The sequence below is a fragment of the Hypanus sabinus genome, chromosome 28 (genome assembly GCF_030144855.1).
Source record: "Hypanus sabinus isolate sHypSab1 chromosome 28, sHypSab1.hap1, whole genome shotgun sequence".
Taxonomy (NCBI): Eukaryota; Metazoa; Chordata; class Chondrichthyes; order Myliobatiformes; family Dasyatidae; genus Hypanus; species Hypanus sabinus.
Window position 1 is genome coordinate 17,219,565 of NC_082733.1, and position 16,551 is coordinate 17,236,115.

Genomic DNA, 16,551 nt, shown 5'->3' on the forward strand with positions numbered 1-16,551 from the left:
GAGTAATCTGGAGTAGGGTGGGGTGGTCTATATTAGACCATATTCTGGTATATAGCAAATTATTAACTTCAGCAACCAATCTTTGCACCTGAACATGAGCTGTAGATTAAATTTAAAATGCAGCTCTGGAGAACAGGCTCCTAGAGCTGTTAATTGGAAAAACCAGACAATGTGGTCTAACATACATTTTGATTGTCTGTAGTGCAGGTGCAAAGAAGGAGGTGTATAAGTTAAATGTACTTCAAAGGAAGCACTGTAGATGCACTGTAAATATAGAATCATTCTTTGATCATTAAATCATTTTGATCATTAAATGTCATGTAATGTTGGGTCAAGCAGGTCTCTTCTTCTGAAAGGTTCTCAATATGATGCTTGCTCTCTCAGCTTGTCATATTAAATACTACTTCATATCTACCAGGTGCATCTACCCCGTGATTTTGTTCACACTACAACAGTGTAAGGATGGAAGAAGTGGCCTGAGGAAACACGAAGATGAGTTTCGTAGATGTCCTTTCTAACTGAGGTTTATATCTTGGTTAACTTCCCCAAGAGATCACATGATAGGAGGTGTATGCTACATGACATCACATTCTTAAGCGACAAAATAGATGGACCAACTGGTTTATTTCTGCAGTGCCTGTGTGTTTGTATAACGACTAAGAATGCATCTTGATGGATTTATCAAGTACGATTAATGCGAATGGCGCGGAGTAGAATCAGATCAGATTTACTGTCACTGACTTACAGTATGTGATGTTAGTGAATGGCTGAACAATAAGCTAGAGTAGAGGGGTTCAAAGCTACAAGGTTTAAACATACAATTTTAAAATGTTATGAAGAAAAATAAAAGACTAATTCCAACCAGTGCAAAAAATTAAGCGATAATTCTAAATAACCTTTTGCAAAACAAATTAGTGAAGCCACAATATATCTCATTAATGCTTACAGACAGGGAGTGCTTGTTAAGCTTTATATAAATGTGTACCAGATTGATTCTATATCAGATAAAACACATCATCACACATTTCGGGAGTTGATAAACAAATTGATCTCCCAGAAAATGCTCTCATTCGATTGGAATCCAGTTAGTACTTATCTCAGATGTGCTAGAAATCTAGCTTAAAACATGAGGGATTCAAAAATGGAATATCTTGCTTGGAAGCCCTAAGTTACTGAGAGGTTAAGCATCAAAACAATTCCACCAAGAAAGGAATGGAACCACTTCTGGCCCAAATCTAAAACAGTGGAAACATGGAGCAGGCATCGGTCACCTGTATCACGTCCAACTGACTGAAGCTAGAATGCAGTACCCTAACTGGCTGCGTCAGAATGCGAAAGGCTAAAGAGAGTTCTGCTCAGCTTCGTCTATCCCAAGCACAGTCCTCCCCACCATCAAAAGCATCTACATGAGTCATTTCCAGAAGACAACAACATTTATTCTCAAGAATCCCCACCGTCCATGTCATGCCCTCTTCTGGCTTCTACCATCAGGCCAGAGGTACAGAAATCTGAGCTCCCAGATCTTAAGTATTAAGGTTCAGATATATGTATACACTTCCATAAACTCATGGAGAGGAGTCTGTAATATCACTTCCACCATTCCCAGGAGAGCTCATTAATTGCAAGGTCCTTATAATATTTATTATGCTGTGGCAGCTGGCAAATCCAAAAGCTCCAATTCCCTCACTCAATATTGATGAGGAAGTCTGAATGAACAAAGGTGTTTTGGAATTGTGGTGAGTGGCACTGCCTTGGACAGCATAGAAACTATCATGGAGGATGTACTGAAGGCCTTAAAGTACGTTAAGTTGGATAAATCCATAGGGCCTGACCTGGTCCCCACTGTTCTGGGCACACTATAGTAGGAAAAACGTTATTAAACTAGAAAGGGTGCAGAACATATTTACCGGGATATAGGGGCCTGAATTACAAGAGAGGTTGCATAGTCCAGGACTTATTCCCTGGAACATAGGAGATTGAGGGGTGACCTGTGAGAGCCACATTAGCTGATCGGGGGCATAGACAGAATGGAAACATATAGCCTTTTTCCTGGGAGGGGGTATTAAAACAAGAGGGTGTAGGCTTAAGATCAGAGGTGAGAGATTTGAAAGGGACATCAGAGGCAGCTTCACAAAGAGGGTGCTGTAGAGCTGGAATATGAGGAATGTGTGGTTAAGGCAAGCACATTAGCAACATTTAAAATCCACCTCGATAAGTAGGTAAGGTTTAAAGGGCTATAGACCAAATGTGGGCAGTTGGGACTAGCTGGGCAACATAGATGTGTGACTCTGTGCGCATATAACCTGTATTAACTCACACCACAGGAAATGTTTCAACTTGGAACCAAAACAAGTGTTGAAGAATGATTAATTGAGTTAATGGAGTTTTTCACATAAGTTTTCAGTGATGAGTCCCATTAGAAAAATGTCCTTTCACCAAAGAAGTCTTCTAGCGGGACACAATACAACACTTAGGTTTCAACACTGAATTCAAAAAGCCTTGTAATGACACGCAGTCACTCCAAGGTCTGAACTGGCTAGTTCTGGTGGAAAGACATCAATCTGTAACATGAACATTTTTCTATCTCTAAAGATGCTGCCTGACCAGTATTCTCTTTTACTTTAGATTTTCTGTAGCTACTGTGATTGATATCTTAGTTTCAATAATGTTTTCTCTCTCCATCTTGTGTTCACTTTCATATCCTTTTACTTCCGTCTCCTCCGGAATAGTTCAACTGTTTGAAGTCAGGAATGGGAATTCATGGATTTGTAAGAGGAAGTGACATTCACATCATAGAAATTCCAGTCAATGACATACTCCAACAAGAGAATGTCAAATATACACCCTTGGCATTACCGTTACTGTATCCCCTACCTTTAATGTCCTTCAGGTCACCATTGACCAGAAACTCAACAAGACCAGGCATATAAATACCATTAACTGCAAGAGCAGGACAGAGGCCACATAATGACACCCCAAGGCCTTTCTATCATCTAAAGGACATAAGTCAGGAGCACGTTGGTGTGCTCCTCTTGGTTGGAAAAGTACGACGTCAAAAACTTTCAAGATGCTCAACACCATGCTCAACACCAAAGCAATCTCATCAATTTTTCTCTCCATCAACAGTACACCGTAGCTTTACCATCTATCATCTAAAATGAATTGCAATTGCTCACCAAAGATACTCCAAACCTACAACCTCCAACACCTGGGACAATAATTACAAATGCAAAGGGAAACCATCTTGCAGGTTCCCTCCGAGTTCCTTTCAAGACATGGAACACATCAATTCCAGTCTCCTAGACAACACTGGATGATTGCCTACCATCAAAAGAGGTCCACTGCGATGCTATCTCCCTTTGGAGCATCAGGACAGTAAAGACACTTACGTCAGACAATTGTTTATTGACTACTGTTCCAGCTTCAATACTATGATTCCAGTCTCCACACTTCTAAACCTGGGACTCAACACCCCCTTTCGCAAATGAATCATTGACTTCCCAAATAACAGACTGCAATCAGTTGGCACAGGCAGCAACACCTTCCCATGATTATTCTCAGTACTGGTTCCCACAATGCTGAGTCCTCAGCCCACTTCTCTACATGACTGCATAGGCAATTTCTTCTCTATCTACATTACAAATTAGGGAATGACACCACCTCAGTGGGTCATATCTCAAATAATGATGAGTCAGACTACAGAAAGGGGAATGAATGTCTAGTGACAAGTTGTCATAACAACAACCTTTCCTCAATGTCATCAAAACAAAAGGGCAGTACACATGCTCCTGTTTACATATATGATGCTGAGGTCAAGAGGGCTGAAAGCTGACATTCCTAGCAGGGAACACCACCAGTTGCTTATCCTGGTCCAACTACGTAGGCATCAGGGCTAAATAAAAGCTCCCCAGCACCTTTACTTCCTCAGCAGGCAGAAAAAATCTTGCATGTTCCCTTTGACACTCACCATTTTTCAATTCACCATAGCCAGTATCCTACCTGCATCTGGCATGGCAATTGCTCTCTGCCTGTGACCACAAGAGAGTGCAGAAGTTGTGGATGCTGCTCAGCACATCTCAGAAACCAGCCTCAGCTCCATGGATTTTGTACACACCTCATTGCTTAGGTAAAGCAGACAATATATTTCAAAGACCCCTACCCATCCTGGACATTCTCTCTTCTCCCCTGCCCTACCAAGCTGAAGATACAAAGCCTGAAAGCATGTACAACCAGGCTCAGGGACAGATTCCACTTGCTGTTCTAAGATATTGAATGGTCCCGTACTATGGACTCCTGACTTCACAGTCTACCTTCACGTCTGCCTGCACTGCACTTCCTCTATAGCTGTGGAACTTCACTCTGTTATTGTTTTCCCTCTTTACACTATTGTAATGAAACAATACTGACAATATGCAAATCAAAGTTTTCAACTGTTCCAACTACAGGCGACAATAATAAACTAATTTACCAATTTCAATTCCACACCATCATGATTTAGAAATATACTGACAGTCATTCACCATTACTAATTCTCAACAGCAACATGAAAACTCATTCATTAGCAGGACCACAGGGGTTCAAGTAACCTCTCACCGTCACATTCACAGGAACAATGTTGGATGAGTAATAGATCCTGGCCTTTGGTGATGAGCATCCAGATACCAAAATTGATTAAAACAGCTGCAATTAACAAGCTTTGATAACTCTCTCTCTCCTACCTATAGTGCCATTAATCTCCATCCTATCACAAACATTCCCCTTGTCCAGTTAACAACATAAAATACATTTGATTTCTCACTTCTCCCAGATCCAAGGACAGGTAAGTGATCTGAAGTGTAAACTGTAAGCCCTGTTTTGCTCTCTACAGATGCTGTCTAACTTGTTGAATATGTTCAGCATTTTCTGGTATTATTTCTGACTTCCAGTATCTGCAGAGCTTTGCTTTTAAAAGGGACCTTCGCCAGCTTTTACATTTGTTGTGAAGACGGTCGAGTTCAGTAGAACGGCATACTGGGACATACAAATAGCCTCTGGCAGACACTCTCATCAGCCATTTCTTCTACCACATTATGTTTTAAATTTTACATCAGTGGGCACAAATACAATATAATTAGGTCAAATAGTTCATCTAAAAATGACTCCACTGCATCAGCACCAAATGACTTTGGACTTCTTGCCAACCCCTATACCATGTTAAAAATAGGTTATTCACATGCCAGCCCCTTCATTACTAAAGGGCTAATGGTGACAAACAATTCCTAGTCGGGACTGTACAAGAATACACGTAAAGAAAGCCGAATTAAACATAAATAATTTAGATCTTGTTGAGTTATTGAGCTCTGTCTCTTGTTACATTGGAATAAGTTAGCACTTGTAATAAATAGTAATGGAACCTAGTTGTCTAGGCCACTTGCCAAGATCTCATGAGAAAATTTACCAATAGTAATAACAATTCTGTGGAGTCTCCCACGTGTGAAGTGCCATGTTCACAATGTGACATTTAGGATTAATAAAAATGATGTTGCTTTAAATCTGTATCGCAGGTTACAATTTTAACATACATATTCAAAGCAAAAGTAGGCTACTCAGAGCCAAAGGATTCTCTTCCATTTAATAAGATGGTAGTTCATCTGTCTTTAACCTCAACTCTGTATTTTTGCTGACCCTACCTTTTACCCCTTGCTTAACAAGGATCTTTCAACTTCTGCCTTTAAAATATTCAAAGATTCTGCTTCCATTCTCTGCTGAGAAGAGAGCTCTAAAGACCAACAACCTTTACAGAAAAAAAGGTTTGCCTCTGTCCAACATGACCAAGACGTTATTTTGAAACAGAGGTCCCAATTCCAGTTTCTTCCACATGAGGAAGCATCTATCTCCATAACACCTGTTAATAACTCTCAGGATCTTATGCTTTAATCACCCATGCTCTCTGCTTTCTCAATACCAACAGCCTGTTCAAAGCAACACACACACACTCTCACACTCACACTCAGAATGCTGGAGGAACTCAGCAGGTCAGGCAGCATCAATGGAAAAGAGTAAAACAGTCAATGTTTTGGGCTAAAACGCTTCTTCAAGACTGAGAGAGAAGGACGAGATGCCTGAATTAGAAGGTGAGGTGGGGGGACGAGGCTAGCTAGAAGTCTTCCATTGTAAGACAGCTGTTCTAGCAAATGAAAATGATAAAGAATTATAGACATTGAAAATTTGAGGAAGTATGTGGAATACTCAACAGGATCAGCAGTGTCTATAGAGAGAGAAGGAGAGAATTAATAGTTCAGATCAAGTCAATGATCTTTTGCAAGGTCTCATGACTTGAAACATTAACAGTTTGTTTCGTCACTGACACCACCTGACCTACCAAGTATTTCCACCACTTTCAGCTTTAACATAGTCTGTTCTGGTCTGCTTCCAACACACTAACATTCTTCCTTAAAGAGGCTAATACAGCGTGAGTCCTCCAGATATCAGAGAGTCATACAGCCCTTTAGCCCAGCACGTCTATGCTGTCGTTTTTACCCATCTACCCCAATCCCATTTGTCTGCATTAGGATGGTATTCTATGCCTTGCCGATTGATACATATGGCCAAACGCTTCTTTAGTGTGGTAAGTGTACCTGTGGTTTCAATGCCCCATATAACAGAGGGAAAAATGAAACCACGCTCATGCTGAACTAATCAGAATGGCAAAACCTTTTTGAAGTGATTACTCAGTTGAAATTTTACAGCAAAATCAATTTTTTCTCATCAATATTCCTAAATATTTAAGAATCTAAGTGCAGGCCTGAAACTTCCACTAGAAGTCAGCAGTTTCCCCCAAGAGTGCAGAAACGTGGAGATCCCAAACTTGGATTTTCTTGATTGCCACTTCAATTCCAACTACGCCTGAACACTGGATTCCTCTCCAAAATCAGGAGTGGAACAGAAACACGCAAAACTGTAAGCTTCTTGATCTGACCGGCTTGCTTCTTAGCCAATGGTGCATTACCAGCTGCACCAAGGTTAATTCTAAAGGAAGCCACTCAGCAACTACGCTTGATACTAACCTTAGGTGCAGACTCATTCTGTAAAGGCTGGTTATAAATTTGGAGGACAGCCCACATTGGAAGAAGAAGATAAGGAGTAATCAGGAGACTGGCAGGGCCAACTTTTGTGCTGTATTTTCCTAGTGAATATATGAAAGCAAAGATTCAGAACTAAGTTGTATGTCCTACAAATTACTAACTTAAAAAAAAAACACAGAATCGGTTGGGGCACACAATCCCTCTCTGTTCATCCTTTTACACATCTTAATCTTAAAACTTCCAGATCACATTAATTTTTAATTCTTTTTTTTCATAAAAACCTAATAAAATAACTGAATAAAGAGGATGAGTGAGAAAGATATGGAGATGATCACACAGGCACAAAGTTCAGAACAACTCAAAGAAATCGTAAGGCCAGCTCATACCAGATCAAATATAAATACAAAACACGAAGTGCCAAACTAAGTTTGTTCTTACCAACAAGGTTTCCAGATAAGAATACAACAGTACTCATCAGAATCGATCCAACCCAGTATAAGCCAATTGTTCTGTAACTCTGCCTGAAAAACACAAAGTAGTGCTTTCACATAAGGTCATAATTTAACACAAAGTGGAATATGTGAAGTTTTACTGAACCTGTAGCAAAAATCTATAACAGAACATATAATACATTTCCACTTCACACATTTCTCAAATAGAACTTTTGTAAACTCATACTTGCTTGTGTAGATTTGTTTTAATAGAGGATGCATGACTGGAACACATGCCCTTATTGTACCCTCCTCCCTCTCTACCACAATTACTTCTGCTCTCTGAAGGTCTTCATTCTTGCTGGGGTTTCCCTTTTCTAATAACTATCTCAAGTGTCCAGACTTTATGAAGTTTAACAGAGAATGTCAGGACACTTGGCATTTTTTCCACTTCACTAAAGCCTCTGAATCCATCAACCAGAAGGCAATGTTATTCACCCTCCATATTATGTTTGCTTCATGATGGCAAGCCAGCAAAGAACGTAACCAATGGGCCACCAACAGAGCCAGATTCCAGTACATAGAACTACTCAACATTTTAGCAACAGCTCCTTCCTCTCTGTCATTAGATTTCTAAATGGGCAATGAACCCACGACACTACCTTGCTAGTCCTCTTTTGTACTCTCCCTCTTTCTCACTCTATCTATCTACAATATTGCAACTTACAGTATATTTCATGTCTTACAGTGTACTGCTGCCACAAAATAATAAACTTCACGTCATATTCTCAATAACCAGTGCAAATATCTAATCAGCCAATCATGTGGCAGCAATTCAATGCATAAATGCATACATACGTAATCAAGAGGTTCAGTTGTAGATCAGACCAAAGATCAAAATGGAGAAGAAATGTGACCTAAGTGACTTTGACCATGGAATGATTGTTGGTGCAAGATGGGATCTCTTGAGTATCTTAGAAACTGCTGATCTCCTGGGATATTCATGCACAACAGTCTCTAGAGTTTATAGTCAATGGTGCAAAAAACAAATGACAACATCTGGTGAGTGGCAGTTCTGTGGGTAAGAGTGTCTAGCAAATGAGAGAGATCAAGAGAGAATGGCCAGACTCTTTCAAACTGACAGGAAAGTGACAGTAACTCAAATAACTACACATTACAACTGCGGTGTCCAGAAAAGCATCTGTGAGTGCACAATACATCGAACCTTGAAGTAGATGGGCTACAGCAGCAGAAGACCACACGGGGTTCCACTCCTGTACCTAATAAGGTGGCTGCTGAGTGCACGTCTGTGATGATAAATCTGATTCTGATCCTAAGAATCAGTTCCGATCAGTACCAAGCAAGAATGAATCACTGTTCAATGTTTTTTTTTTCAAGCCTTCTGACCATGATGAAATGTGTCACCTTCAGCATTTTTCCCACTGCTGTGAAGCTAAAGGGAAGCCACCACATCTGCACCTCCAAACCCAGGTCACCATGACCCCAATCATCATCCTGCAGTCCACAGACAATGCTTGAGTTGTTCCTGTTTTGAGTTTGAGCTCCAGATCATTTGTTGATGACAGGTCTTACTTCAGCATCTGGAAAACTAAAGCCCTTCATCAACTTTCTCTCCCCCTCCCCCCCCCCCAACTGTGTAAACCACTGTCTGACAATATAGGTTCATGGTGACACATCGGTGGTGACATTTACCATCATCTTCTGTGCACTAGAATATTCTTTGGCTGAGGGAGAAAACAAGTGTTTGAAGATCAAGACTTTAGACCCAATAACAAAGCACCTGGGATAACAAGCCAGCAGTGATATCTGTCCTCCTCTGTGTTTTTAAGACCTGAACAACCTACAACAGCACCTCAGTGCTCTGGAGAGTACCGCCAATCCTGTGACTTGCTTCCACTTCTACTTTGTGGGTACTGTGGTGGTGAAAGTGGGAACTGCAAACTCTGGCACAGAGGCAACAGCAAGTACCAGATGAGATGGGCAGGTGAATAGAGTCATAGAGCCGAAGAACTAAACAGCACAGACGCAGGCCATTCAGCCCAACTTGCTGTGTTAACCAAGCAGCCTAACTGAGCTAGTCCCATTTGTGTGCTTTTGGTTCTAATCCTTCTAAATCTCTCTAATCATCATAACCGTACACAGCTCTTTAAAATCTTGTAACGTGTACCTACCCCTACCATTTTCACCGGCAACCCATTCTACATACACACCATCATCTGTGTGAAAAGCTGGCCTTTGGAAACCACTTATGGTGGTTTGTGGGGTCCTGCTGCTTCCTCAGGTTCTTGTCCTCTCCAGCTATCAGGATAAGGACGCCATCAATAATTCTTTCTCTCTCTTTCTCTGGCCAAACATCGCCAGCACGAAGATCAAATTTAATTCAGTTGATGCCATTAGGCCAAGTTGATTGATAGACTTCTGAAACAAACGCTCCACACTGAGGCCTCTGATGGGAAAGGATTACCAGGAGGACTGAATCTCAAATAATGATGAGTCAGACTACAGGAAGGACATAGAGTTCCTAGTGCAATGATGTCCTAACAATAATCTTTCCCTCAATGTAAGCAAAACAAAAAAAAAGCAGGTTATTGACTTCAGACAGGGGTGTGATGCTCACGCCTCTACTTATATCTGAGATTGAGGTGGCTGAGAATTCCAAGTTCATGGGAGGGAACATAACCAATAGTCTGTCCTGATTTAACCACATGGACATCACAGCCAATACAAATCACAGGCTCCTCTGCTTCTTCAGGAGTCTAGAGAAATTCGGAATACCTCAGTTGACCTGTTGATGCACCATAGAAAAAGCATCACAGCTTGGTATGGCAACTGCAGAGGATTGAAGACACAGCACTCCATATTACAAAAACAAGCCTTCTCTCCATAGACTCTGTCTGCAGTTCTTGCCTCCTCAGTAAAGCAGCCAACCTAAACAAAGGCCCTACACACCCCAGACATTGTCTCTTCTCCCCCACGCCCATCAGACAGAAGCCTGAAAGCAAACATCACCAGGTTCGAGGATATATTCTGCCCTGCTGCTATAAGACTATTGAACAATCCCCGTGTAAGGCTTCACAATCTGCTTATCGTGGCCACGCACCTTATTATCTGTCTGCACTGCACTTTCTCTGTCACACTTTGCTCTGTATTGTTTTTCCCTTGTAAATGCACAGACGTAATGCCAATGACCTTATGGTATGCAAAACCAAGTTTCCAATGTGCCTCAATACATGTGACAACTATAAATCAATCTACCAAATGGAGGAATGCCATGCCTTGCTTTGGATCTCAGTAGTTCCAAGTGATATGCATCCACTTTCAGAATGATCGAAAGGGCTGTGATAATCGGAAGAACAGACTTGTTTCCAAGGAGTCACTGCAATTACTGTATACTTTGTCTGAATTAACCAACATAACATGCAGTTGATGTTCAGTTCTTCGTTTTGACAAGTTTATAAAAAAAATAAGCTTTTATTTTAAAGTCTGCTCAAAAGTTAAATAAAAAATTAAACATTTACTACTTTAACACACTCTCTTTTGAATTACAGACCCACAACATTCAATCTAATACTGTTCCAGAAAAAAAAACACACTGCATTAACTAACAATGGAATAGTATTAACAGAGTCGGACATTGCTTCAAATTGGGTCAAATTGCAAACAGAGTGTCCTTTTATTCTGTGTTGCATTTTTAATGAATGCACCAGAGGCGTAAAATAAGAACACGTTATTAAACCAAGAGCAGCCTAAATTAATTATATTGTCTGAAAGTTCCCATTACCTCACAACTTACCATGTCATCACCAGGTTATGAAAAGGTTTGCTTCTAAGAACAAGAAACAGTTCATCAATTCAGCAAGATTACCCAAAATGTTACATTCAAAGAAGCAGAAAGATGACAAAGCGGTCTATACATCTATAAATCAGCAAGATCAAGGATACAAGTTAAAATTATTCAAGTACAGAAACCAGAATATGTTGGTGGTTCTGGCGATGGAAAGTGACCATCCTCTGCTGGTTGCTAGGTTACAGACGTATGTGTCTCTCGCAATGGTAGCACAGCTTACCCATCGCAAGGAACCTTGGAATGAATTGTGTGAAATAAGGACTGGTGCCCTGTGAAGACACAGCTGCTGTCTGAACTGTGCAGTGTCACAGAGCCATGCAGCAGGGAAACAGGCCATTCAGCCCATCGTTCCACAGAGACCAATGGGCACACATCCACATTAATCCCCCTTCCAGTATTTGGTCTGCAGCCTTCAATGCAACATGAATTAAATGCTCATCCAGATCTTTCTTCAATACTGTCAGTAAATCTGCTTCCAGTACTCTCTCTTACAGTACATTCCAAATATCCATCAATCTCTCTCAAGCCTCGTCTTTACGGTGTAGCAGTTAGCCTGATATTATTACAGCTCGGGGTGTCAGAGTTGGCAGTTCAATCCTGGCATTCTCTGGAAGGAGTTTGCACATCCTCCACATGGAATGCAAGGGCTTTTTCTGGGTGTTCTGGTTTCCTCCCACAGTCCAAAGGCGTACCTGCTAGTAGGTTAATTGGCATTGTAAATTGCCCTGTGATTAGGATTAAATCAGGGGTTGGTGGACTGTTCAGCTCAAATGGCCAAAAGAGCCAATTACGCACTGTATCTCTAAATAATAAATAAACATAGAAACATAGAAAATAGGGGCAGGAGTAGGCCATTCAGCCCTTCGAGCCTGCACTGCCATTCAGTATGATCATGGATGATCATCCAACTCAGAACCCTGTACCTGCTTTCTCTCCATTCTCCCTGATCCCTTTAGCCACAAGGGCCATATCTAACTTCCTCTTAAATATAGCCAATGAACCGGCCTCAACTGTTACCTGTGGCAGAGAATTCCATAGATCCACCACTCTCTGTGTGAAGAAGTTTTTCCTCATCTCAGTCCTAAAAGGCTTCCCCTTTATCCTTAAACTGTGACCCCTCATTCTGGACTTCCCCAACATTGGAAACAATCTTCCTGCATCTAGCCTGTCCAATCCCTTTAGAATTTTATATGTTTTAATAAGATCCCCATCAATCTTCTAAATTCCAGTGAGTATAAGCCTAGTCGATCCAGTCTTTCTTCATATGAAAGTCCTGCCATCCCAGGAATCAATCTGGTGAACCTTCTCTGTACTCCCTCTATGGCAAGAATGTCTTTCCTCAGATTAGGGGACCAAAACTACACACAATATTCTAGGTGCTGTCTCACCAAGGCCTTGTACAACTGCAGTAGAACCTCCCTGCTCCTGTACTCAAATTCTTTTGCTATGAATGCCAGCATACCATTTGCCTTTTTCACCCCCTGCTGTACCTGCATGCCCACCTTCAATGACTGGTGTACAATGACACCCAGGTCTCGTTGCATCTCCCCTTTTCCTAATCGGCCACCATTCTGATAATAATCTGTTTTTCCGTTCTTGCAACCAAAGTGGATAACCTCACATTTATCCACATTAAATTGCATCTGCCATGAATTTGCCCACTCACCTAACCTATCCAAGTCACCCTGCATCCTCTTAGCATCCTCCTCACAGCTAACACTGCCGCCCAGCTTCGTGTCATCCACAAACTTGGAGACGCTGCATTTAATTCCCTCGCCTAAATCATTAATATATATTGTAAACAACTGGGGTCCCAGCACTGAGCCTTGTGGTACCCCACTAGTCACTGCCTGCCATTCTGAAAAGGTCCCGTTTACTCCCACTCTTTGCTTCCTGTCTGCCAACCAATTCTCTATCCACATTAATACCATACCCCCAATACCGTGAGCTTGAAGTTTGCACACTAATCTCCTGTGTACGACCTTGTCAAAAGCCTTTTGAAAATCTAAATATACCACATCCACTGGCTCTCCCCTATCCACTCTACTAGTTACATCTTCAAAAAGTTCTATTAGATTCGTCAGACATGATTTTCCTTTCACAAATCCATGCTGACTTTGTCCGATGATTTCACCTCTTTCCAAATGTGCTGTTATCACATCTTTGATAACCGACTCTAGCATTTTCCCCACCACCAATGTCAGACTAACCGGTCTATAATTCCCCGGTTTCTCTCTCCCTCCTTTTTTAAAAAGTCGGGTTACATTAGCCACTCTCCAATCCTCAGGAACTAATCCAGAATCTAAGGAGTTTTGAAAAGTTATCACTAATGCATCCACCATTTCTTGGGCTACTTCCTTAAGCACTCTGGGGTGCAGACCATCTGGCCCTGGGGATTTATCTGCCTTTAATCTCTTCAATTTACCTAACACTGCTTCCCTACTAACATGTATTTCCCTCAGTTCCTCCATCTCACCAGACCCTCAGTCCCTTACTATTTCCGGAGGATTATTTATGTCCTCCTTAGTGAAGACAGAACCAAAGTATTTATTCAATTAGTCTGCCATGTCTTTGTTCCCTATGATCAATTCACCTGTTTCTGACTGTAAAGGACCTACATTTGTTTTAACCAATCTTTTTCTTTTCACGTATCTATAAAAGCTTTCACAATCAGTTTTTATGTTCCCTGCCAGCTTTCTCTCATAATCTTTTTTCCCTTTCCTAATTAACCCCTTTGTCCTCCTCTGCTGGACTCTGAATTTCTCCCAGTCCTCAGGTGTGCCACTTTTTTTTGCTAATTTATATGTTTCTTCTTTGGACTTGATACTATTCCTAATTTCCCTTGTCAGCCACGGGTGCACTACCTTCCCTGGTTTATTCTTTTGCCAAACTGGGATGAACAATTGTTGTAGTTCATCCATGCGATCTTTAAATGCTTGCCATTGCATATCCACCATCAACCCTTTAAGTATCATTTACCAGTCTATCTTAGCTAATTCACGTCTCATACCTTCAAAGTTACCCTTCTTTGACTAACTAAATAAATTTCTTACTCCTCGCCCTAAATTTACATTCTGCAATTTTATTCACCTGAGAAGAAGAGACTCCTATAGTCTACCCTATCCAGACTCATAATTTTATCAATCACGTCCCTCCTGTGGTCTAGGAAGACAAAGCCAGCCTATCCAGTCTCTCCTTGTTCCATCCCAGCCAACATCCTGGTAAACATCCTCTGCACACTCTCCAACTCTGTCACACCCTACGCTATGGTGACAAGAACCGCATGCAGTATCCGAGTTGAGGTATGACCAAGGTTTCAGAAAGCTAGAGCAAAACCTCCTTGCTCTTGTATTGTGCACTCTGCAGTAGACATGGAGTAGACATGCCAATTTTTTAAAAATCATGCCAAATACCATCATGGCCAGTGACATCTCCTCCGCTAACAAACAGCACCAGCACACCTCACGGAAGCATGCTTAGCCCACTGCTCTACTCTCTCGACAACCATGACTGTGTGCCAAGGCATAGCTCAAATGCCATCTGTAAATTTGCTGATGACGTAAGTGTTGCTGGCAGAATCTCAGATGGTGATGAGGACGCATACAAGAGTGAAATAGATTGGCTGGTCGAGTGTTGTTACAACTATCTTGCACTTAAGTAATCAGTATGACCAAGGGATTGATTGTGGACTTCAGGTGGGGGAAGTCAATGGAACACACAGTGTACCTCATCAAGGATTCAGCAAAATTGTGCAGGTATTCAATGACAATTTTGACCTCTTTAAAGCTTATGCAACTTACTCCCAGGCAATTGCCGCCACCATCAAGAGATACATCAAGTAGTGTGCGGAACCATCCCAGTAGCAAATCATGTGACCATGGCCGGTGCTCAGATAAGGTTCACTCTGTATAACAAAAACAGAAGGGAATGGTTGAACTTACAAACGCATTTAGCACTGGAGCTTACTGCTTGCTTACTAAAGCATTGTTGGCACACAATGCCATCTCATAATCAGGGCAAGATCATAACTTTACATCTTTTCTTACTGTGAGAACTTAGCTTACTGATAACGAAATACATTTGATTAATGGGTATCAGGCATGTCTGGTGTAGGTTGTTGCAACCATAAATAAAGTCATGGCTAATTTTAGTAATAGATAAGCATTAAACATATCAGGACCATTGTTAATTTTGCATTGAACAGGGTAAAACAGAGTTATTTCACATTTCTTAACTCTACAGTTAACTACATTATGTGACATCTATCAGTAAGGACCCCATCACCCAGGACATCCCTTCTTTTCATTGCTACCATCAGGAAGGAGATACAGGAGCCTGAAGGTACACACTCGACAATTGAACCCATAAACACTACCTCACATACATATATATATATATATATATATATATATATACACACACACATTATATACATACACACACACACACACACACACACACACACACACACACACATTTCCTACAGTAACACAGTTTTATTATTAAGTATTGCAATGTACTGCTGACGCATTACAACAAATTTCATAAATTAAACCTGATTCTGATTCAGACACCAAGATGAAAACTAGACCAGGCACAATTAAAGGGGCCAAGTTGGCTGAAGAAGAATTTAGAGCCTGCAATATTTGAACAGATTTCCATCATTTGCAGAAATTAAAGGAACTGAACTAAAATTCGTGAATCATCTATAGCGGAATATCTTCGAACTATGATTAAAATTAGACAGGTGCGATATGGTTTAGAACAGTCAGATTAAAAAGACTTGCACATATAAAATGAATATCACAGTCTCAATAGTCTTAAATGAAGCTACTTTTAAGTGAACTCAGTAAGTGAAACAAAAATTGGCTTTGCTTCTGGTGTATTTTAATTACTTTCAAATCTCTGCTTAGAGGATCATTCTACTTTCATTGTTAAACTGTATGTCGGTGATAAATTTCAACAACTTTGGGTGACACGTTTGTTCATTTCACTTTATGAATGCCAAACATAACTTTCAGAACACTATGAGGGTCGAACAATACAGCACACAATGAGCAACCAATCCCAGTTGACTGTAGAACACATTGGTCAGTGATGTGATCCTGGTGAAAAGTGTGAGGGAAGTACAAATGTCCATGTGGATGAGAACATAGGCCACTCAGCCCCTCTAGATTAACCTGAACAA

General features: G+C 40.9%; 1 protein-coding gene across 2 annotated transcripts in view; it reads right to left on the minus strand.

The window, feature by feature from the left end:
- LOC132382454 (transmembrane 6 superfamily member 1-like) overlaps nucleotides 1-16,551 on the minus strand; it is a 78,429-nt gene that overhangs the window by 29,075 nt on the left and 32,803 nt on the right. For both annotated transcript variants that reach the window (XM_059952667.1, XM_059952666.1), the window contains exons 4-6: nucleotides 15,164-15,267; nucleotides 7,503-7,585; nucleotides 7,047-7,165 (exon numbers count right to left, since the gene is read on the minus strand). In XM_059952667.1, coding sequence (XP_059808650.1) covers nucleotides 7,047-7,165; nucleotides 7,503-7,585; nucleotides 15,164-15,267 — 306 coding nt within the window. The remainder of the gene's footprint in view (nucleotides 1-7,046; nucleotides 7,166-7,502; nucleotides 7,586-15,163; nucleotides 15,268-16,551) is intronic.